This window comes from Drosophila erecta, unplaced genomic scaffold (assembly GCF_003286155.1).
Source record: "Drosophila erecta strain 14021-0224.00,06,07 unplaced genomic scaffold, DereRS2 tig00000055-arrow-pilon, whole genome shotgun sequence".
Lineage (NCBI taxonomy): Eukaryota > Metazoa > Arthropoda > Insecta > Diptera > Drosophilidae > Drosophila > Drosophila erecta.
In genome coordinates this window covers 10,376,996-10,400,863 of record NW_020825200.1, presented here as the reverse complement: position 1 = coordinate 10,400,863, position 23,868 = coordinate 10,376,996, and the positions used below count along the sequence as shown (strand labels likewise).

Sequence of the window (23,868 nt, the reverse complement as noted above, 5' to 3'; positions counted from 1 at the left end):
ATCTGGGCAGTCCTAGGCTGCTTATATACGAGCTGGCCAACTGATTACCAGGCCAGAGCCACGCTGCGATCCGACTTGGATGTGGCAATCCACCCAAAGCGTCGTGTCGCCTTGCGGCACGCGCCTCCCAAACAAGATCGCCGCCAAGTGGAGCGCGCTCATTAGGTGAGCCCCGAAAAATTATAATTAAACAAGAAATATGCAAAATGTGGTTCGCACCAGCCTGAGCCATATGCACTGAGAAAAATTAAGAAGCACTGAAATACGTACTCCATTTTTCCCTTTAAGTAGCCGTAAATATGTATATCCTTGTAATGAAAACGACAAGGAAACAATTTCCCATTTTTAATATAATATATTTCCCAATCCAACAAATCGGAGAAGGAATACTTTTGGACATTCAAAATTGCAACATTTCCCATTAAAAATTAAAAAACAATTTTCTATAAAAATACTACGCATTTTTAATATGCTAAAATCTAATAAGACTTCTAGAGTTTTGTATACATGGACCATTTTAATTTCCTTTAGCGGCACACATGCGATAAGCACCCAAATTATGCCGCAAGTGGGAGAGCCTGGTGATCTTAGAGGTGTCGCGCTAGTTTGTCTGGTCCGAGCAGCAAATGTGGAGATTAATTTACTTTGTCAATAATTTGCAACATTAGGCATTGGGCAACAAGGCCTCCGACTGCATTAAGTCATAAAAATAATTGTCATGTGTTAATGGATGGCGCGCCACGTTGATGGGGATTGGAGTTGGGGGCTGGAACCTTCACAGCTCAGAGGCCAGATCCTTTGGCAGGTGATCCGCTTGCAACTCGTTTGATGGCATTAGCAAATATTTTAATTAATCGCCATTAGACGAGTTTCCTCCGCGCTCAGTCCCAGAAACCAGGTTACTCCATCTCAAAAGTTTTGATTCAACGCAGCCGCAGAGCGTGTTTGTCGAACCTTAAAAGCAAACTCTGGTATGTGCACTGGTTAGGCGTAGTTAGGCTCGGAATCTGGGTTAGTCCAGTGGACTAGATATGGCTCCATGTGCGTACACTCAGTGATCAGTTTCATCAGCTTTAGTGTGGCTACTTGTCATTACGATCTATGGGTTGTTAGTTTATTTTAGGCTGGTAGTTATTTAACAGGTCAATCCTGCCAACTATCTATTCAGCAGCCTCGCTTTCCTTCTCCAACTTGGCCCTTATTGTTCTTTGGCAGCGGGATCTCAACAATTCCCGTCTTAGGGCGTTGCTCTCGGCTTCCACCGTTTGAATGAGCTGAAAATGAGGAACCATCAGACGTATAGCATTAATGACAATGCTGCTTTAAGCGTACACTGTGGGTAAGGGCAGCTCTTTCCATGGTTTCGGCGTCGGCATCGTCATCCTTTGGGTCAGACTCACTGCTCGAGGAGCAGCGACGGGCCTGCATAGCCTTATGGTGCTGTCCGGGATGGTCTTCCTCATATTTGGGCGGCGGCTCGTCTTCGTTGGGGGTTGAAGCTGGAAGACTGGTCGCTCCTGCTACTGAGTTTTCCCTTAAGGCGGCCAATTCGTCCCGTAAGTTTTGGTTTTGCATTTCCAGTAATTCCACCTTTAAGTGAATCATCGTTACCTAAGTTTAGTAATAAGTTTTACAAGGGTCTTACGCTCTCAAGTTCAAAATCCATTTCGTCGATAATGTCGTATGACTCATCAAGGGCTCTTTGAAGTTTTTCTACTTTGGCCTTCAGCTCGTTCAACTCAATGGCGTCGTTTTGGACCGATTGTCTTTTCTCAAACGCCATTCGTTGCTCTACAAAGGAATTTATGGTATTGATCTAGTTCTTGGCTAAAATCCACATAACACACCTGCATTTCTTTGATCTAAAGAAGACTTCATCACCAGGCCTGTAAGTGTCTTCTGCCGCTTAAACATCTCCTCCAAGGCACGACAGCGCTTCACCTTCTCCAGATAAGCGTCATGCAGTTTGTTGTACTTCTTCTTGTGCTTCTGCAGTGTTTCCACCAGACGATCTCGTTCCTCCTCCAACTGGAAGGCCATGATCTTGGCCTCCACATTGATTGCCGCATCGCTGCTGTGATTGGCAGACGCACGATTCAGTCGATGGCGCAGCAAAATGTTCTCCTCCTCCAGATCCGCACTTCTGGACTTCGCTGCAAAGGAGTGTCAATACATTGCGTATACGCAACGGCATTGCTCATACGCACCGGCTGCCAGTTCTGCATAGAGCACCTGGATGGTAGATGTGGCACGTTTTTCCATTTGATCGATCTGTAATTCTCTAACTCGTAATGGTAAAAATTACTCAGCTACTTGAATATCTTTTGTGGCTGAATACAGTAAAGATAAGCTATCAGCGCGTTGAATGTCAGAGTTACTTTGTTAAGTTTTTCGATTGCTCACAAACATATAAAATCGATCACTTATCATTCTAATTCAATTTAATTAAATTCAACAATTTTATTACCACTGAACCACTTTTTTCCACATAGGTGGACCCTAAATAGATAGAAAAATATTTCTGTATTTTTTTATAAGGAATGGTTGTCCTTCAAAAGGTAAACTCATTGAAATCTTTTTTTATTCCTTTATTTTTGCATTTGTTTTAAGGCTCTTTATTAAGGAAAACTAAATACTATAAATAATATTTTGTTAAGTCTCGATAGCTGGAAGAGAAGTGACAAGTTACATATGGAGTTAGTATTTTAAATGAATCGGAAATCTATACTATTTTATTGTTTTGTAGTTTAAATATTAATGATATTTTAACTCTTTTGTGAATCGAAATTATAAAAAACTTAAAAGAAAATTTGTATCTAAAAAAACGTAATCTAAACGTAAGGTTTGAGCCTTGGCTATACAACATCATGGTCACACCATTCAAGTAGTTTCCAAAATCGAGTACCACCTACTAGGGGCGCCACTGAGCCCCTTTGAAATAACTACAAAATGAGTTTTTTTAAATGAAACATTTAAAATTATAATTTCGAATTAAACACAAATACATTTGTTTATTGCAGTTTTGGTTTATTTTGTTTTCTTTTTAGGAGTCTCATTGTTTTCATTTCATACATGTCCTTATTTAGTTTATTTGCAATATTTCTCTAAGTAAAAATATGTATTCCTTAAACACACTTTTCGCGTAAACATATATATGATATATATATATATATATATATGAGTTTTGCACCGAAGACTCACTTTCTGTGGTCTGTTTTAAAATCGCTCTTCAATAATGTATAAGTTATGTTGTACAAACACGTATCCCAATACGATTATTAGCTACGCGTAGGTACTTATTAACGTACAATTGTATACATATATTTATTTATATGGATGTATCTATTTAGTGCTCGAGGAGCACTCTGCCTCCCTTCCTACTGTATGTGGCTGGCTGGTGTAAACATAGAAATAGTTGGTACTAATTAACCTAGATTGCATCACTTAGGACTACTGGGGTCTTGCACTCGGGCAGTGCGTAGGAAAACAACCGGATGGAGCGGTTGGATTCCCATTTCAGTTGAGATACTGATATTATCCGCGTGTATATTTAATTGATATTTTTTAAGGCATTATCGCATTTAAAGTACATCATTCGGTTTTAAAATCTAGGCTAGACTTGATTTTCTCGCTACAATTAAAACAGGGAATTTAGGATTTCTCGTAAAACTATTCCAGACCTATTCTTCATTCGAACCCATCGCTTGTTTGCCCACAAAGATTCTCTAAATGACGTATTGCATAAGAATTACATTCAGCGTATTTTCACTTTCTTTCTATTCAACGTTTTCGTTAATTTTTTGTTTTCTATACTCACAAATTGTTTCACAGCACAATTTCCATTGACAATGGTTATATGTTCAGATTATTAAAACATTGTAATTTACTATTCGTTTCGTTTTTTTTTTTCGCCAACTGATTCTCAGTCAATCGTTTAACTTCGAAACCGAGATTGCACAAAGTCGAAATAAAGCGAAACGTACGCAGCAGTTCAAACACTTAATCGACTTTTTACGGATCTACACTCCACTAAAATACAATAAAAAATATTCCTATCACAACGATCTACTCCTATCCTAAAATATGCTAGCTGCTTTCTAGGATTTCTAGTCTAACGCCTGGTTACATAAATATTATCTGCAAGGATTCGCAATCGTATCTGACTCGGATTCGAATTCTGGTTGAATGTTGCATATATCAAAAGATTTCTATTTTCAGATGCCTTCTATTAGTAGATTTGAACACTCGGTCGTAAGTACAATGAGCAGCTGAGGGATGAGTCACTTCATCAGGAAACGGGCATGAACCACACACACTCAAAGTACGATGAGGCGATTGCCGCCAGGAATGGAGACATTGCTGATGTTGCCACAAATCGATAGTCCTAGCTCCTTGGAAGCTACATGGCTTAGCACTAAGCACACGCGGAACGCTCCTCCTCTTCGTCATCATTGTCGTTGATGAGCTCGTTTCGATCGTCATCGATCTGGATCTTGTGGTGCGACGTGTTCCGCGAGTGCTGTGGATGTGCGTGCCCTGACACGGAGCTGGATGGAGCAGACTCCGGCAGCACTTGATAATTTAGATCCTTGGAGTTGGTTCGCCGATGTCGCAGCACACTTAGGCCCGTGGTGCTGGCATCCGTTGCTACCTGACCAGATGCGTTGTTTGCAGGAGTACCACTGGAAATTTTGGTGTTCAAGTCCTTCGAGTTGTTGCGAGAATGTCCACGTGATCCAGATCCACCAGCTTCTATTTCATTTGAATTCTTTAGCTTGCCGACATCAGAAACCACATTCTTTAAAACATTCACATTCTTCTTGGGATTGTGGTGTGAATGGGGATGTCTTAGGAAGTCCGCATCGAAGCGTATGTTATTGGGCATGTAAATTTGGTCGTAGCTGTGGTTCCGCGAGTGCTTTTTAACGAAGTGTCCGCAGCCGGTGGTCAGCTCTTCGTCATCATCTTCTTCGGCGCAGTCCTGCGGCCGGAGCTGGTTCTGAATATATCGGATGGGTTGACTGGGGTCGTGTAGGTCTGTGGAGTGATTGCGCGTGTGCGCCTGGAACTTTTTGAGATTCTTGTATTTGGTGCTGCCACCACCAGCATCCTGACCAGCCGCATCCGCAGGTCCGCTGGACGAGTTGTGATCCCGGGCAAAGCTCTTGATCATCTTCACGTCACAGGAGGCACTTCGGAAGTGCTTCTTAGACTTGGTCTGTGGCTGGTTGCATGTGTTTGCCGGTGTCACCACACGACCGCATTTGTCGTAGCTGCAGAAAAAGCCATTAATTGGGAACATAATACTTGAATTCAAATGCAGGGTAGGACTAACCAATAATCCATTTGCATGGTGCGTGAATCATTGCGGGAATGACGAAGTATTTCTGTGGGTATGATCAGCTCTCCTCCACCACCGACAAATGCTGTTGACGGCTCGGCACCCGAAAACTTTTCTTCAAATACTGAAAATGATAGAAGTTATAATATACGATTTATAAGTTACAATTACTAACTAGTAAATGTAGTACTAAGCTTACATTTGTCTAGGCTTATGATGGATCCGATTATTGGATCGCTGGCGTTAAGCGGCTTCATTTTCTCGAGCTGCTTGCGCCTGCGCACCAGCCACCAATCCACCATAAAGATAACCAAGGCAATCAGCTTGACAGATGCACACAGTCCAACATATCTGAAAAAGAAGTACAAATAAATAAAACATATATATGTATATATATTTTATAAATTTTTCATACTTGTATCGGAACTTTTCAATGTCGTAGATGAGACAGCGACCGCCCTTCTCGCCGCAGGACGACTTCCAGAGAATGCACGTAGAGTCGATGAGGTTTCCGAACAAAATGGGCGCCGGTATGTATCCGAAGAGGCGAAAGATTACAAACTGCATTCCAAGGGCGAAGGAACGCTCCTCCTCGGATACCGATCGCAGCACGATCATGAGCAGCGGCATCTGCGTGGAGGCCACCAAAAAGGTCATGAAAAACAGCAGTATGAGGAACGGGTAGATGGTGCGGCAAGGCGTGGCACATGGACCGGCGGTGGCCACCGGAACCACCGTCACCTCGGCGAAGTTCTCGTTGGCGTTGAGCGCCTGGGCTTGGCTGCCACCAGCGCCACGATAAATGCTGCTCGAGATGTTGGCGCGAACACCTATGAAATATAAATGATGTAAATATAGTATATTATGGAATATTTACAGTGCACTTACAGGTGCAGTTGGTGTAGTTGGTGTTGGATGTGGACGAAAAGGCAGTGCAGCCGGCGTGGCAAGGACTAAAATAGGTGAGTCCATTGTTGCCGCACACCGGTTCCACCTCGCTGGTCAGGCACTCGCAGCCAAAGTTGCAGGCGGCTGTGAGGTTCACCTGGAAGGGCTGCTCCAATGTAGATCCATGCTTGTTGCTGGTGTAGTAGGGAATCGTGGTGCCAGCCATCTTAAGATTGTCGCAGCCGAGGAAGAAGAGCATCGCGTAACAGGCCAAGCAGATGACGTTAGTGATCAGCACAAATTGGACGGCACCCTTGGGCTTCAATTGGAATCGTTTCAGGATACAGCCTCCGAGGAAGATGCCAATACAGGCTCCAGGTACGGCGATCGAGCCAGTAAAGATGTTGGCCTGGCTCTTGCCCAGGCTGAACTGCGTCTCCAGGTACTTGGGCAGAAAGACCACGAAGCCAGAGACGATCATCAGCTCCATGCAGGCGCCCAGGCAGGTCACGATGTATACGGGATTCTTCACCAGGCGCAGCATCGACTGCGGAATATCCTTGATGTCCTTCCCGTAGCCCGTGTCCACTTTGGGCGGCGGCTGCGACTGGTCCTCCTTGCTGGTCACGGCAACTATCTCCAGCTTCTTCACCTTGCCCATCTCATCCGTCGTCACAGTGGCTCTAGAGTTGTTCGGCAAAACCGGCTGCACTATGCTGCTCTTCCGTATCTTCTTCTTTTCGCGGGCAAGCACTTTGGGGAAGGAGAAGAAGGGCACGGCCACCACCAGCAGTATGATTCCGCATAGCAGGAAACCTCCCCACCACATGCCCACCCAACGTCTGTCGCCGGGTGCTGCAATAAATCAATAAGATTAATAACGTTTGACTTTCTCATTCAAAATGTATACCCATAGGGATATTACTCACTGATCGATATGGTGGTGGAGGATAGTGAGTCCATGTGGAACGATAGCAAGTAGGCGCCAAGCAGGAAGCCCACCACTGGTCCAAAGGCTCCCATGCTGTACATGAATCCGATATACATGGAGGAGCTCTCCGTCCGCACGTGATCGTCCACGTAGGTGGTGCCTAGTGTAAAGAGCGGGCTGCCTCCGCATCCGAGGAGCAGCTGGGCGAGCACAAAGAGTAGCACCGGCCCAGTGGTGGAGGCCTTGCCCTCCAGGCAGTTGTCCTCGCGCAGCGTGTGCGGCGCCAGGGGTTGGTTGGATAGTCCGCTGGACAGGCGACCCAGGTCCATGTCCTGATTTTTAACCAATGCGTTTTTGCAAATGTTGTCGCTGGTCCTGTTGACGATCGCTATGCCCGGATTGGGCTCGCCCGTAAAATGCGGCACCATAAACACCAGCGAGCCGATGCCCATGATTACAGCTCCGATTCCAATCCACACGGGAATGTGGCGCCGACTGCCCAGGTAGCTAACGAAGATCACTGTGATCACGTTTCCGATCTCATAGCTGGAGGCTATTAGCCCCGAGTAGCTGGAGGGGATCTCGAAGCGCTTCTCGATCGTGGTGATCACAGAGTTAATGTATCCCGAACTAAGGGCCTGCTGCATCATCACCAGCAGCGAGAGCAGCACCACAAAGATCTTGATGCGGGCGAATCGCTGGATTCCGTAAGGTCTGCAGTTGAGAATGCCGCAATCGCCCGATCGGAACTGCTCCTCGTCGAAGTCCTCCTCCGGTTCAGCCGGACATTTACCAGCCGATGCCTGTCGACTGTGGCACTTCACCGTCACGCCGTCGGCCACCACTGGTGGTCCACCACCTGCGCCCCCAATTGCCGACGGCAACTGATCCCCGGCCAGGTAGGACGTGGCATGGGGCTGATTGTCCTGGTCTAGGGCCGCATCTATACTGCTGTCGTCGCCGCTATTCGTCTCCGAGTAGAGGCCGGTCATCTGGTACATCGATTCCTGCCGCCTGCAAGTGAGATTGTTTCTGTGTTCAGATCAAGAAGGATTGGACAATAGGCGCTGATTTTTTGCATTTTTTATTGGGTTTTTGCCATACCCCAAGCCAAAACTCGTTGAAAACGTTCAATTTTAACCTAATTTCCGAACATTTTATGACAAGCCGCCTGCCTATTGGGATTTTGTTGGATATGAATGATCGGTGGGGCTATTGGAGTTATCTTGAATTTGTGGTATTTCCTATCTACTATTATTAAATTATTATGTACTATGTACTATTTATAATGCATTTACTAATGAATTTAACAAGTTTCTTTTATAACAGCAAACCTTTGGAGTTATGTGACTCCTGTAAATATTTGTAAATAATACAATCCTCATTATACTTCACGCAAACATATAAAGAATATCAGGCAAAATATCTAAATGTTTCTCGCGCCATTCTCTTAAAATCTGCATTCAAATTTAGAATTTCATTTAAAAAAATTTTTTTTTAACTTTTCTGATGTATAATCTTGTACAAATTCGAACAAATTGAAAAAAAGTACCAAGGGTGAAATTCTAAATTCCATAACTCAACTTATCTTAATCCGATTTTGAAGTGGTTTTAATATAACTTTTTTTAATTTTTTGATGTATTATGTTGTACAAATTTAAAAAAATTAAAAAATGTCCCAAGGCTGAAGTTCTATACTCCATAACTCAACCTATCTTAATCGGATTTTGAATGTTGAAATTTCTCGTTTTGTGTTTTAACCACGCGGTTACGTCCTTTCGATGTTATATAAAAATTTGATTTGGCGCGCCTTGGCCCAGGGTATTTAAAGTTTCAGCCTTGCTGTAGTGTTATGTGTCTTTTTTGCCAGCCTGATCTAAGGACGGCCTAGAACTTGGCGATGGTCGGTCCAAGGACGCTCGAGGGCGAGGACGCATGGCCCACTCAATGTCAAGCTCTCTGGGCTGTTGGCCAACACACTGGCCCATCCCTCTATCCCCCGACCCCCGCATCCATCGCTCCTACCCACTTGGCTTTCTTGGCCCGGCAGCTGCAACCACACACTCCGGCTATATCCTGGCACTTCGGGAGTTCAGGACTTTCCGTTCGCGTTCTCCGTTCGACGGCTGTGCCGGAGTTCCATCAACGGGCAGAGCGCGCGGTTGACTGCGGATAACTGCGGCGAGTTGCTAGTCGAGCCTTCAAGCTCACGTGCTCACCCTGGACTTGTTTGTCACGCTTTCCTTTTCCTTTCGGCTTGGGGGCCTTTGAATATTTCAAACTTGACCGACTCAACGTAATCGACTGTTATCGATTGGTTTTGACGGCACCAAGGCGCTGCAGTCTTATGAATTATTAACCACCCATACCCGCCCATCCACGTGCTACTAAACGTGTCCATAGAAGCTCTGAAGCTAATTATTGATATGGAGCAAAGTATCGGCACATAATATTTTTGTTTGCTTGCCCAAGGCGAGTGTCAATAGTAAATTGTACTTCCACAATGGGGTGGGGTGGGGTGGCCTAATGTCTCAAAAAATACAAAATAATAACAGCGAATACAAACAAGGAAGCTAGAAACTGTAAGCTGGCAACGGCAGCGATTTCCTCACCTGTGACCTTTGCGATTTGCCGTGCCGGCATCGTTGCCTGCTCCCACATCTGCCACGCCCCCCAAGGGGGGAGGCGGCGGGTCGGACTCCTGCTCGAAGGAGGGATTCGTGTACTGCTCGATGTGCTTGGCCGACATTGTGTAGCATTTAACCAACTGGCAGCGCAATCATTCACTCGGTCAATCGATCAGCTTTGAGGCATATCCTGGAACAGAGAAGCGGGATAAATGGCTTAGCATGGGCGTTGACTTTCAGGGTTCAGAGGTTGCACCACGCAACTGCCATTAGGGACTTTCCAACCCACACACACCTTCACATAATCCCCATGGAGCACAAGACTCCGGTTGATGAAGCCGACAATTACTTCCTGAAATGCTCGCCCCATTGCCACACTAATTGAGCTCAAACAGAAGAGTCGCTGCAACATGCGACCAAGATGGAGCGAAAAAGTAGGGGAAAAGATAATTACAGAAGGCGGTGACACAGGCACCACCGCCCACTCAGCACCCATTTCCCCCACCCATTTCTCTGGCCCAGACTTCCGCAGGACGAGAAGGATGCTCGCTGACGCCGTCTTCTATTAAAAGCGCGCTCTACACTCAGCCACTTGTCCATGTGGGGACGATGGCGATGTGTGCCCATCCTTGGGCTGGCGGAGCATGTCCTTACTCGAGATGCAATCATGGCACCATACTGCTGGCTTACAGCTGCACGAAACTGCTTCAAGGGATTGGTTGGTAAGAGTTCAAACTAATATTCAAAGTAGAACACATTTTAAAATCGATTGCAGCAAATCTGGAACAGAACCAACGAGCTGAAATGTTTCTACACGGATTCGGCACAAATCAAAGCCCACTTTTTATAGTTAAATGTTGAGCGTTATCATTAACACTGTTACTCAGTAACTCTGATTAAGCTAAAAGGATTTAGGGATTTGCTCAGCACAGACCTGAAAAGTTGCAAGTTAAAGATGTTGTGCTTAACTGGCTTCGTGTCTCGAAAGGGAATGACGCCTGCCCCTTCCCCTGCAAATTTATGCCCCACTCCCAACTCGGATAAATGCGTGACAAGACCGCACAACCCAACCGCTCAAGGAAGGGCTAATGAAACTGCTATGCCCTCGTCAAGATGCAAAAAGATTCCAATGGCGTCGTCATCGTCATCGTCATCATCACAATAACCATCCGGGTGAGAGCAGTAACAGTTGCTCACTTTGTCGGGCGATTTTCCTTTCATTAATATGCGATACTGCCAAGGACCAGCAGCTACAGCTATATCAACAATGTGGGCGACGCCACTTGAACACGCCTCCTGGCACGCATTCATTCGGTGGCGGGAATGGGGCAGAATATTATCGATTGACTGAGCCTTGCAGCTCGGAAGAAATATGAAAATGAAAATCAGCAAAACGCTAATGCCGGTGATTGCTACTTCTGCTACTTTGTGGCACCTCCGTGCCTCCAAGCTGTGCCTCCTCCCACCGCGAAGCTGAGGATGGGGAACCCCTGCGAATGGCGACTAATTGAGGATTTACCCTTATGCTTGGATGGCTGACCGCTTAAGTGTGGTTTAGAGGGTATGAGCTGCTGCATTCTGGCTGGTGTGCACCACTTTACCCGCTGGCCAGCCAGTTAATCAATTATGCTCCTCCCAGTATCGAGTCTTCCCCCCACTGACCCACAAATGCGGCCGCTTATTGCTTCCATGCTCCACATTTTTGAATGCTGCTTCTTTTTGGGTTTTCCATTTTTCTAGAGGATTTCGGTGTCACAGATGCGGCAGCTGAACCAGGATGAAAAGAAGCAGAGGAATGACGAATGAGCCAACTTTTTTGGCTTACTTATTTTGCTTCGCTTCTGGCCAATTGCCAAATACATATTCTACCCTGTTCTCGTTGAGGTAGTCGCGAATTTTACGAGAACACAGGAAATGTTTATCCCAGAGATCAGCGAAGTAAATAAGCTTTAATGATGCCACTGCTGAATTACATCCATAATTGAAGCACAATCGGAAGTGTTTTCATTAATCAGATCTATCACGGGAAATAAAAACATCAAACATCGTGCAATATATTTCCTCTGCGAGCAATAATTTATCGAATGCATGATTGTCAAAACAACTCTCGCATGAATTGCACAATGCGAGTTAATTAAGGAGTGAATTAACTTAGGGTTTTAAAGGGCATTACATGAATGGAAGTTGTACCGCAAATGGACATAATTTGTGAAATTTTTCATCTGCAAGAGGACAGGATTTCTGGAGTTCGAGCGGTGAAAGCGGCCAGGAAAAAACCCATCATATGGAGTTGAGTTCGCATTTTTCGAATATAAAACATAATGCAGGACAGCAGTGACAGGTGGACTGTTGCATAATGCTCACAAAGTGGAGAGAAGGTAAAATGTGACATGGATTATGGAAAAAGCTTTTAGACGAAGAAGCCCTACACAATTTATTGAAAAAGTTACCCAATTGAATTTCACAGCGAATTAAATCCCCATTTCCGCCAGGCAAACGAGTTCATATTTATTCAGAGAGCGTCGGTGATTTAATATCACTGTTTTTTAATGCACATTGTGGCCCGATCTCTTGATCAATTGGCATTAGTTCCGTGCTCACGCCCTTTTTGCGGGATATTCCCCAGACCATGAAGATGCAGATCACGCACAGGTTCCTCAGCATGCTTCTCTCATCCATTCTCTAAGTAAGCCCTGAATTTATTCTATATATTTCTGTCTGGGGCAGGACGTTGAACTGCCGAAGACGGCGGAGAGATGACTAACGTAATTAAGAAAGACAATAAGTAATCTAGACGACATTCAACAAAGGGGAAGATCCAGCAAGTGCAAACTCAAAGCAAGATTTATTTCATGGGTTCCTTGGCCAAAATGGTAATGGTAAAGGTCAGTCGGTCCAAGTTGGAGGCAGAAAGCCTGTCATAGCCAAATAAAGAAACTTGTTTAAGCTGGGAGATTCGGACTCTGGCTGAGTCATTTACTGCCCCTCTCGTTTGCTGCTGTTCACTTGTTCATTCAGTCAATAGCCGGCCGTCAAATTCATTTTTAGAATCTTAATGGCATTTCTCGAAGAACAATCAAAAGTAAATGGAAAGTGAACACAAGTGCATTACCATACTCGATTCCCAAACTGCATATCTGTGAATTTGTATGCATAAACCAGACATACAGATACATGTGCGATCTTATGCGATTCGCATACAGGAAGTTAAGTTTACAAAACAAGTTTTTTGAGCGCGGTTTCTTTTCTCGTTTTTGTTTTGCTTTGTTTTTACGCTTTTCTGCTGTTTTTTGCCCAACCGATTTCTGCGTTAGTAGATAGAAAGATACAAAGATACTTTTTGCGATCGAGTGCAAATTTCCCCTAGAATTGAAGGCACAGAAATGCTTCGATCGTTAGCAACTAATTACGGAAAAATTATTTCTGTGCTGAGAGATGTTCAGACTTCTTATATATTATATTTCCTGATAAGAGTGTCTACACTGCGATAGATTTCCTTCACGAATGTGGAAACAAAAACAAAAACAAGAGGCGAAAAGGGGCAGATGGGCTTTTGACTTTTTCAGTCTGGAGTAATTATGGCGAAACACTTTAACAGCAGTGCGATAAAACTGCGGACGTGTACTTGTATCTCGAAACAAACAATTAGATTTCCCATGCACACTATTACGAGCATTTCTTAAGGTTGATAAATATGGCACAGCGATCTTATAAGGCTCCGTTTTATTTACGCAGCTGTTTGTGGTCAAAATTAATGGCGATTACTTTCAAGGCAAGGTTCTGTGAAATAAGAAAAACAAAAATAACTCAAGCTAAACTGATGATATTTATTTATTTAGCTCAATAAATTTCATTTTTGTTATGATACCGTGTTGAAAATTATTTCAAATACTCTTATAGCTCAATTATACATAGAGATAAGAATTATTCGAATTTGAATCCACCACTTGGAAATTTTTGATACGAGATTGTTCATTTGCTTGAACTTCCGACCTACATTCATGCACTTTACGTAATATGTTGCTGATTAATACAATCATAAATAATACCACTATGACGTATTTATTTAAAATGATTTTTAACAACATTTTTCAGGTTTTAATTATTAATATTTTAAAGTTAAAAGTCGATATAACCAAAACCATATATATTATATGCCAACATAAATAAAAAATGTTCTGCTTTAACTAATCATCAAGTTCTGAAATCATTTTATTTAAACAGTACTCAAATTGATGAAGGTTACACTTTAAATTTCTTTTTTTTTAAGTCGGCCTTTTTCGTTTATACTAATATTGTTGTTATTTACGTTTTTGGATCCTGGTTTTTCTTTTGAACTGTCTATAGGATTTTGTCCAGGACTTCCTCCAGCTGCTCCGCTAGAACTACCACCTGGTTTGCTTTCAGGACTTGCTGCTGGCTTTTCTCCAGCATTTCCTTCAGGACTTCCCCCAGTGCCTTTGCCAGAATCTCCTGGTTTATCTTCTGGTTTTACTACAGGTCTCCCTCCAGGACTTCCTCCAACTGCTCCGCCAGAACTACCTCCTGGCTTGCTCTCAGGACTTTCTACAGGCTTATCCTGGGGACTTCCCCCAGTGCCTTTGCCAGAATTATCTCCTGGTTTTCCTTCTGGACCTACTACAGGTTTCCCTGCAGGACTTCCTCCAGCTGCTCCGCCAGAACTATCTGCTGGCTTGCTCTCAGGACTTCCTGCTGGTTTAGCCCCAGGACTTTCTACAGGCTTATCCTGAGGATTTCCTCCTGGTTTTTCTGCAGGTTTTTCTCCGCCAGTACTACCGCCAGGTTTTCCAACAGGACGAGTCACAGGCTTTCCTCCGCCAGAACTTCCTCCAGGCTTTTCTTCACGTTTTCCATCAGGTTTTTTTACAACTGAGTTCCACGGAGACCCAGATACGGTTGGAATATATTTATTTGCATCCAAGGTCGGGAGACAAGTCATAGCCAAAGAGTTCCACTGTAAGTTTGGCGGACAACTCGGAGTCCTGAGTTGGGCGGATGGCAATGAAGCTTCCAATGGAGAAAACGGTTCTATACCCATAATATCGCGCGTCTTAATTACGACTGATTTGGATTGGCTTTTCCATGGCTTTATATGCCGCATCAAGTGGAATAATACCATTAGCTTTGCATTCCGAGCATAATTGAAAGGTAATTGCTACAGTTTGAAATGTCACGTGGCAAATCGATATATGGACTTGCAGAAAATTATATAAATTACAGATTATTTAAGCTAATTCAAGCTAATTCGTAGTATAGATTTATAAAATGCTCTGTTTGTGCCAGAACAGAATATCTAACAGAACGCCATTCTCTTAGATATTAGATATTTCGACATTAGATATTTCCTTTAATTCGAATATGTGTTGTTTAATCAAAGGGAATGTAGGAACTACTCTTTTATACAGTCAGATAAATATGTCGAGTTCTCATTTGAGCTCTTTGAGCCGAGTTTGGACTATTGTAATATATTATATTCGTTTAGACCACACACTCAACGGCTCAGTAAAAAAAGGCTTCATGGTTTCTCGAAATGTTTCTTTGTTGGAGATACTCCCAAACGGTTTCGTGAGTACTAACGGGTTCTTTTCGGCCACTCGAATGCAACTCTCAAGTTTCCAAAGCCCCAAAGGCTTAGCTTCGTGGTTCCCCTTTAAAACGCTCGTTGGTGCAACTCGAATGCGTTGCGTTTAATTATTTGGCTTTTGGAATTCGACAAACTCGTTGTAAGCTTTTTGTTTTAAATTACTCTGGCTCGGATTGGCCCAAATGAAAGGGGCTTCCGCGAAGTATTCAAGCCACCCACCCAGATGTCTTGCCAAGCACAACAAAACACCCAAATCGGTGTGAGTTAGATGGAGTGGATCGGATTACAGGCCACAGCACAGAGATTCAACAGCAACGGAGTGCCACATAATCCTCTTAGTCAGCTCAGCTCAGTTCAGTTCGATTCAGACGAGTCGAGTTCAGTTGAGTTGCGTTGAGTTGAGTTTTGGCACGAAGAGTGAGTTTCAATGGAACGGGGCAACAATATCTGTAACTGGGGCTACAACTGCGACTGCGACTGCGACTGCGACACATTTGCCATTGTTGCTGCTGCTCTTAATTGCACAAGTCGCCAAAAGTCACATGTCACCGAACGAGATGTGAGCTGTGCCAAGAGTGGCGGGAAACTGTGCATTAATTTATTGCCCAAGATCTCATCCCATCGCGACTGCCTCATAAGGTGGCCCCCATCTGAATCATGGCACCTCCCGCCCTGGAAAGTTCGCTGATCTTGCCGCTTTGTCTCCACTCACAGAGTGCTGACCTCGATCATTGGCCGGGGCACAGTTTTGGCCCCTCTCACGGTAATTGATCGATTCGCGATCTGGTCAAGACTCAGGCTCCAAGAAAGACTTATTCTTTTTCATAATTGCGTTTATTAATTACGCCCATTAATCACATTGAAAGAATTATCAGGGAACAATTTCAATCGGTTTTAATTTCAAAATTATGAAAGTAATTTTTCTTGCATATTTATTATTTAAGGTTGAAGTGGTCAGTAACTTGCAATCATCAAATATTTTTAATCAAGCAAGAAAATATAAGCACTAATAAATATAAGAAAACTAATTTCCTAAGCTTAAAATAAAAACGAAACTAAAAAGAATTTGGACAAAACCCATTGAAGCCAGAAGTATTATACTATTACATCACTATAATATATTGGAGATCATCAAAATAAATTAAATTTTTAATCAATTCTAGCAAAAACGATCGTTGGATCTATGATATTTGCACGTCTTGGACATTTCTGCACTGAACGACAGCTTTTCAAGTGGGTGTGTTTCTGCAAACCGGTATCTGAATCTTTGGGTACATATAGATCTGCATCGGCTGTATCGCATTGGTCATTGGTACTCGTTAGACCGGCTATGAAGGCCGTTTCAGGAAAAGTGGCACCAACCCAAGCGAAGTGACACAGATAAATCCTGAGAATTGACTAGCCAGATAAGAATGTTATTCAATCGTTTGCTGACAAAACAGTAGCCAAAATCCCTTAACCTTGTTGCTGAGTGCGCTTCATTGAAATTTGTTGATCATTCAGGGAATACACACATTTCTTAATGTCGCGCTGCAGTTTGACGTCACAGGCATTTGGTTAATAATTCACACTCGCAACAAAACTCAATAGGCAAGGCAAAAAAAGGTTCGCTTGCTTATTCAACTAAACTTTCTGCAGCTGATAAAACAAAAGACACTTGCCTGGGAAACGGGATGGGGAAACAGCGATGGGGATAGGGGGTTTTGGGTAAAGGAAATGAATATATGGCTCTGGGAAGCCAGAAGCAAACAAAAACAGTTATTAAGCCAACATTTGGCTGAAATCATTTCACGTACCAGTTCCCAAAGCTTGGCCATATTCCTTTATAGTCATTCATATAGTATGTACATGTATCTGCCGCCTGTGTTTGCATCTCGGGGGCATTTGACGCATGTTTGGGAATTATAAAGATGCGGAATAATTAAAATAGAAACAATGGAAGCCACAACAGGAGCCATGCGTCAATATATCTGAGATAAACAAGCTGCACTGCCTGAGTAAAATATCTTTATATGACTAGATATATAGTATACTATTATAAAGTATTTCACTTTTGTTGGAGTAAAGGGCATGTGCTTTATTTATAGAATAATCTCCGCAGACACAGCTTACATATTTAGATCACACAAAGTGCAAAATAAGACCTGATTTGATCGATTTTCTGTCAAGAACCGAGTAACCAATGCCATTACTGTCAAAATGTGATAAAAGTGAAGGTTGGTGTTGGTGTATCTTAGTTCCTTGGAAATGTCAAAGGCATTCAAAAAATGTGCAAGCGTCCGATCGACTTGAGTCCAAACGAAACGAAAATAACTCATATGCCGTGGTGGTTTCCGCCGGTTGTAACAGCGGAGGAGATGGGCTGAAAAAGCCGTGGGAGGAGCGACTTGGCAACGCGCTGGGTGCTCGAAGATTAAAAATAAGTTTTACCACAAAAAGCAAACACTACAAACAATCACGGCCACGTCGTCTGCTCTATGTTTACCCGAGAATCAGAAGCAAACAGTCAACGAGCTGATAATGAAGACAAATCAACAGAGCACATATGCATGTACACATGTTCATATGTACATAGGCACATATGTACGTATGTAGCACCTCTCAGATCGGACACGTTTTCAGATGGGATAGATCGGATTATATTAGGCTCGCCCTTTCCGCCCACCATCACCACTTTCCCGAAAAGAGCTTTAGATTCCTTTGTTTGTTTGTTTGCTTCTCTGCCAGTTTGTATAACATCTTCTCGGCGGGACTTAATCTAGAGGGCGGGATTATCTAAAGGCGAACATCGACCCAAGAAACTATGGGAGGGGGCAGAAGTCTATAGAAGAGTCTTAACAAGGAAATGGGAACAGTGCAGCTTTTGATTCGTGAATATGTATGACTGCATTTCGGCTAAGAAGCTACCGAAAAATCCATGTTCGAATTTATAAATAAAAAAGAAAGTAAACAGAGCTCAGGCCAACATTAAAATTCGAATCGCATAGGTAGAAGCACCAAAACTGCTTCAATCAAAATGGAAACTTTAATTGCCAATGTTTTGAAATGATACAAAAAATCGGGAAAAGTGGAAAGGCATATACTATTTGGGGTAAACTTTAATTTGCGTGTGCAGGCAGGGCGAAAAAACACAGATTGGAACCGACCTAAAAACGCCAACATGCGACACAGTGAGACCAATCAACAAATTACAACAGGAAAAGTTGAAAATACACACGAAAAATTAAACAAATAGGTGAATGGGTGAACGAGTAAACGAGTCGGTGAATGAATGAATGAATGAATGGATGGGTGGCCCTAAATCTCTCTGTTCAACGCAATTTGTGAGCAGTCGAGGAAGAAAAACCTAACGTAAACACAAAACACCAGTTTCGTTGTGCTGGGCCTTTTCTCTTACAGACTTTGGTGAATTTACTAAAATGGTTATCATTGTTGTTATTCTGCTCGACGCCATACAACCCAAATTTGTATAATTTCTGATCGCCGTTGTTTCTGCTGGCTTTGTTAAAAAAAGCGCTTTCTCCGACTGAGAATGAGAAATGAAAACAAGAGTCAATGACAAATGCTTGAGAGGTTTCGTTCGTTTTTCGCCTAGTAACCCTAGAAAAATGATTCACTTGGCGTGACTCCTTCCTCCAAATGAGGCAGTTACCCAAAAAAAAAAATATTATAATACTGAGGTACTTTACCAAATCTGTACACATCTGGACAAATAGCTGAGCTGTAAACATTTTGCAAATATTTCTGGGCACTTTGTGTGTACGTTTTTTACGACTTTTTAATTGCTACTTCGAGATGAACATTTAAAGTGTTTTTAGTAAACAAAAGCGGTCATATTGGGCTGAAATTTCCACTTTTCACAGTCTGCCTAAGTAAACATGCCTTCTCAACTCTTCAAGATTTCTGCCGACGTTGTGTAAAAAGTTAATTGATATTTTCGTTCCCTTTTAATTGCAGAACTATCCATTCCCTTCATCTGCGCCGTCTCACACAAAATTAATCAATTTTCAAGTACTTTAATGACATAACAACGCCTTGCGTTGCTCTCAGATTATGAAAACGTTTCCGCCGATGACTTTTAAATGAAATTATATTCAGTGTTCGCTTAAAGCCATAATTAGACGATATGTGAAAACTCATTCGGTGCTTGCACAAAAGCCAAAGCAATCGGAGCTTAAGGAAAACATTTCACTGGCGCAGATACAAAGATACATAAAACCAAATGCATGGCGAATCGAACGTTGGTACAAACGAATAAAGATATATAGTCGGGAAATTGGGAAACAGTATGAAAAGTTTAAACAACTGTGGGTAAAAATACGCAGGCTGTATATATGATACATAAATAAATTAGAAGTATAAATTATTCTTAAAAGCGTACAAAAATGGAAGGCTGAACTATAAATTATACATTTTTTTTTAGTTACAGATAGTCAATTGCATCTGGTAGATTCTTTAGAAACTTCTATTAAATTCAGTAAAGTGCTAACTAACTTTCTTGGCAAAAGCATAGGAATCGTGTCACAAATCGAATGGAATGAGACCTGAGGTCCTGATTTTCGGCTTAGGTTGAATGGCCTCGTGGGCAAAGTTTTAATGTTAGGAAGCCCGTAAGTCCTGCCAATCGCTGCCGTTGCAATCGATTTTCCCACAGTTGATTTTCCGACCGTCGGAAAAGTTATCCCTTCGCCGCACTCGACATTCCATTAAATCGAACTGCAGTTTCAGCTGTTGTTGAAGCTTTGTTTCAGCGACTTTGATTGATATTGTGTGACACACTCGGCGATTCGATTTCAATTTCCGTCACCATGGCAGTTCAGTTTCAGGGGTTTTCGGCGACGAAGAAATCACGTAATAAATATCTAGCCCATTTGGCCCATTGCAAGGCTAACAACAACTTGATTTCATAGGCCGTGTGTGTGTGGGAAGTTGGCAAAACCCGTTGACAAGTTGTCAAAACGAAAGAAACAATTGCAAAATCAAAACAAATACTTTAGTGAGGACTCACCTTCAACTTGCTTTCCTTGCGTTTCCTCCTTGCTTTCAAATTTCAAATTTCCCAGCGACTTTTCATTTAATTTGTCTGTTCATTGAGATTCTTTCACACATTCATTCGCTGATTTATTTGTAAACACACACAAATCAAAGAGATTCCTTTAATTATTTCGCATTAAAAGTGCACATATTTGTTTTGCTAAAAATTATTGGATAATTTCGTTTACTTATTGAAGAAAAACAATCGCGCGATTTATCTCTATCTCTCTCAAGAGAGAGAGCGTGCGTTTTAGTGAGCGCAGCTTTAACCGGTTTGATGGAGAGAGCGAGAGAGAGGCCAGCTCAAACACCGTTAGAAAGAGAGCGTAACGCGATCGCCCGATTATGTTTATACCCCAATGTTGTTGGTGTTTTACCCGCCTGCTTTTGTTACGTGCGAAGATTTGGCAAGAAAAGCCAGCTAATTGGGGCTACCAGCAACCAAAGGGAGCGTGAGAGGGACGATGGGCAGCCGAGAAGAGAGAAGAAAGAGAGCGCCAGCCAAGCGCAAGAAATGAAACCAAACATACGAATATTGGGATCAGACATAGAGGTGTGTAAATGCAGGAAAATCGGATAAAAACAAATCTGAGCACCTGTGCGAATATGGTTAAAAACACAGCAATGTATTTTTCTTTTATTTTGCAGCTCGGCGCTCCAAAATGAAGACCTAATCTTTAAAATCATACTTTTTCAATGATGGCTGAAATACAATTAGTATTAATTTAATTTAGCTATACTAAAAGCTATACTAATTAATTAAGCTTTTGTTTAAATCTTAGAAAATAACAAAAAAAAATTAGGTTTTCATTGAGGTCATCATTAATTAAAAAATGAACTTCTCTGATAAGCAAACAATAAGTAAAGTTCAGGTAAGCTGAAAGCATTTGTGCTTTAAAGTGTTTCCTTACTATACATATATTTTCTTTTTAAATACTCATTTCCATGAATTTCTTTGTACTAATTTTAAATCCAAATTTGTCACAGTCGTACAAATGTAGAGCTGTGAGAAATACAGCTGGCTGTGTTAGAAAAAACCAGTTTATTTTATTAAACAATTTTCGGGTGCTCAACGGTTAATTTCGAAAGGACTGAATAATTCTCGAGAAATCGAAGTATCGGCAACCAATTGGAATATGATTTTGGCATTAGCACTGCTCTGCAAATCACTTGAAAATCGCACAATCCATCTGAGATCCTATACTATGAATGTAAACATGTGCGTACTACGTGAGTACTATATATATATACCTACATTGTATGTATATATATACCTTTTTGTACACATGTGTCAATTGTACTTAGCGTGCGTTTTTATTTTTTTCCTCGACTTATGAGTTGCTTTGGTCTGGCAATGAACGATTATGCAAAAATAAATCAATTGAAAGGCAACAACGAAAAAAACGCAAGAAAACGCCACAAAGGAAAACTCAGTGGGGGAGCAAGGGAAACCAAAAGTGGGGGAGGGGGAGAAGGGAATCTGTAACAAGTGCTTTAAAAGGAAAACAGGGTCTCTCACTGAAATAAAAACTATTCCATCGGCTTTGTCATGCTCATACTCATTTTCACTGACATTGAAATGCTCTTCGAACATTGAAAAATTTGTTTAGTGTTTTTCAAAATTTTAAAATCGCATTTAGTCTACAAATAAAAGTATGAAAATGTGTGTTCTCGTGTAAGAACATATGACACAAATAATTTTTTTATTTGTTTATTCACAGATGTTTAAGATTGCATACATTTTTTAAATTGTTTTTTCAATTACAGTCATGATTGTTTGAATTGATTGATTTGAAATTGTGGAGATTACTCACAGTGCACATACTTTTCACAACTTTAGATAATCATTTAGATATTCAAAGATATTTTTGTGTCATCGTGATCTTAAAAAACATTTTTGGTTTGCATTACGATTGAATAATTTATTGTTGCATTATGAAAGAACAACAAGCCGTTTACCACGCAGAGAGAGATGGAGAAAGAGAGAGAGCAACCATGTAATCCCCCACACGCTCACACCTTTACCTGGTGGCTATGTAGAGCGAGACGAGACGAGTCTGGTCGAAAAGGGACGGCGGAAGATGGGGAGACAAAGAGACGGACGGCAACATAAGAAGACGAGACAGAACAGATGTCCGCACACACACAGGTACACAAACAGGTGAGGAGCCCCACACACACGCACGCAGAACAAATAGATTTTATTTTATCACTCCTTACACTCGTATTCATCAAGGACCTCTTGCGCTCTTATCACTTCTTTGTTTGGGTTACTGACCCGTAATTGCACGTTATTTTTGTTTGATCACACCCACACACACCCGCCAGCCGAAGCGATGCTGTCGCGAAAGTATCTCAAAATCAATTTAACACTTCTTCGCTTGGCTGCCACACGAAAGCCACAAAAAAGTTGGCTCAATCACTTCGACGCGAATTCGTTCAGTTCAATCTCAACCGCTCAAGATTTTACCATCCGTCGAATTTGGATTTCAAAAGGCGAATGGTGATAAAATGAATAGGGAAGAGACGGAGAGCGATTATGCGCCGCTCTGGCTCTTATTCTAGGGATGGTACAACTGTCGATATATCGGTTTTTCAATATTTCTCCATGTAATTGTTATGGAATTCATAATATGTTTAATATAAAGAGACGATCAAATTTGCAGAGATATTTAAAAAATTACACCGAAAAACAAGAATTTTATATCAGACGTCGTTGTGACTTTCGTCTTTATCGTCACTATCCCAGCATAGCCTGGACTCAAGCCAATGTTGTACTTTACATTTAGTGGGTACACAAACCGACTTGACCACAGACTAAAATATATCGATTCCACTGGCTCACATGCATGCAGTCATGATTTTTTAAGAGGATTTTTATGGAGATTTATCACATTCATAGAAGCGGATTTTTAAAAAATTAAGTTTCTTACTTTATTAGGTATACTAAAGCGGTTTAATGACATACTTTTTACGCGATCTGTCGCAGCCGAAGGCCTCCACAAAACTGGAAATGTTAATCAGACCTCTGGTGAAATGAACTACGGAGTTGATTCTGGGCGAAATGTAAATTATAAGAGTTCTTTCAGCGTCTTATCGGTGAAGCTGGGTTGGTTCTGATCAAATCCCGATTCGGAGGAGAAATATGCATCTTGTACCATATTTAAAATCACCACGGTGATATCCTTATAGTTCCACATTTCGGTTTCCCTAGGGCTGATGCAAGGAGAATCGTCAAAATAAATTCCGAGATCATCGAATGTAACGAAAATTTTGGATAAGGAAATAGAGCCGACAGCACCTGTTTCGCAATTAAATATCCAAGAAGGCTGACCTACACAAAATAAATGATTACATTTTTTAATCGCCAACTTTGTATCGACGAGCGTACCTTAAATACGTCGTGACCACGTATTGCAAAAAAAGGCTCCTCCAAAATGCC

The 23,868-nt window shown here is 42.1% G+C and overlaps 3 protein-coding genes across 7 annotated transcripts; all 3 read right to left on the bottom strand.

Moving 5' to 3' along the window:
• Positions 1-445: 445 nt before the first annotated feature.
• LOC6543064 (daple-like protein) lies at positions 446-2,375 on the bottom strand. The gene is made up of 5 exons (XM_001969276.3): positions 2,208-2,375; positions 1,848-2,153; positions 1,646-1,791; positions 1,333-1,590; positions 446-1,274 (listed from the first exon to the last, which is right to left on the bottom strand). The coding sequence occupies exons 1-5, from the start codon at positions 2,260-2,262 to the stop codon at positions 1,161-1,163; spliced, it is 879 nt and encodes a 292-aa protein (XP_001969312.1). The 5' UTR covers positions 2,263-2,375; the 3' UTR covers positions 446-1,160.
• A 1,010-nt stretch (positions 2,376-3,385) lies between these two features.
• On the bottom strand, positions 3,386-23,001 carry LOC6542392 (solute carrier organic anion transporter family member 5A1). 5 transcript variants are annotated; one of them, XM_026979362.1, is made up of 9 exons: positions 22,647-23,001; positions 20,401-20,586; positions 9,773-9,977; positions 7,159-8,174; positions 6,230-7,084; positions 5,757-6,171; positions 5,541-5,692; positions 5,336-5,465; positions 3,386-5,273 (listed from the first exon to the last, which is right to left on the bottom strand). In XM_026979362.1, exons 3-9 carry the CDS (start codon positions 9,907-9,909, stop codon positions 4,415-4,417), a joined length of 3,564 nt encoding a protein of 1,187 aa, XP_026835163.1. In that variant the 5' UTR covers positions 9,910-9,977; positions 20,401-20,586; positions 22,647-23,001; the 3' UTR covers positions 3,386-4,414. The 5 variants fall into 5 exon arrangements, with proteins under 5 accessions (XP_026835163.1, XP_001969311.1, XP_026835164.1 ...); XM_001969275.3 differs by having other exon boundaries at positions 20,401-20,508; XM_026979363.1 differs by lacking the exon at positions 9,773-9,977.
• LOC26526037 (transcriptional regulatory protein AlgP) lies at positions 13,967-14,881 on the bottom strand. Its single transcript, XM_026979365.1, has one exon. It carries the CDS (start codon positions 14,844-14,846, stop codon positions 14,037-14,039), a length of 810 nt encoding a protein of 269 aa, XP_026835166.1. The 5' UTR covers positions 14,847-14,881; the 3' UTR covers positions 13,967-14,036.
• Positions 23,002-23,868: the final 867 nt, after the last annotated feature.

Bases quoted from the DNA above. Each gene is read 5' to 3' on its own strand.
- LOC6542392 (XM_026979362.1), bottom strand. From the start codon at position 9,909: ATGTCGGCCAAGCACATCGAGCAGTACACGAATCCCTCCTTCGAGCAG. The intron at 6,172-6,229 runs GTAAGTGCACTG...TATATTTCATAG, and splicing joins CAACTACACCAACTGCACCT to GTGTTCGCGCCAACATCTCG. The intron at 5,466-5,540 runs GTAAGCTTAGTA...TATCATTTTCAG, and splicing joins CATCATAAGCCTAGACAAAT to TATTTGAAGAAAAGTTTTCG.
- LOC26526037 (XM_026979365.1), bottom strand. From the start codon at position 14,846: ATGGGTATAGAACCGTTTTCTCCATTGGAAGCTTCATTGCCATCCGCC.
- LOC6543064 (XM_001969276.3), bottom strand. From the start codon at position 2,262: ATGGAAAAACGTGCCACATCTACCATCCAGGTGCTCTATGCAGAACTG. The intron at 2,154-2,207 runs GTGCGTATGAGC...ACTCCTTTGCAG, and splicing joins CTATGCAGAACTGGCAGCCG to CGAAGTCCAGAAGTGCGGAT. The intron at 1,591-1,645 runs GTAAGACCCTTG...ATTCACTTAAAG, and splicing joins TGGATTTTGAACTTGAGAGC to GTGGAATTACTGGAAATGCA.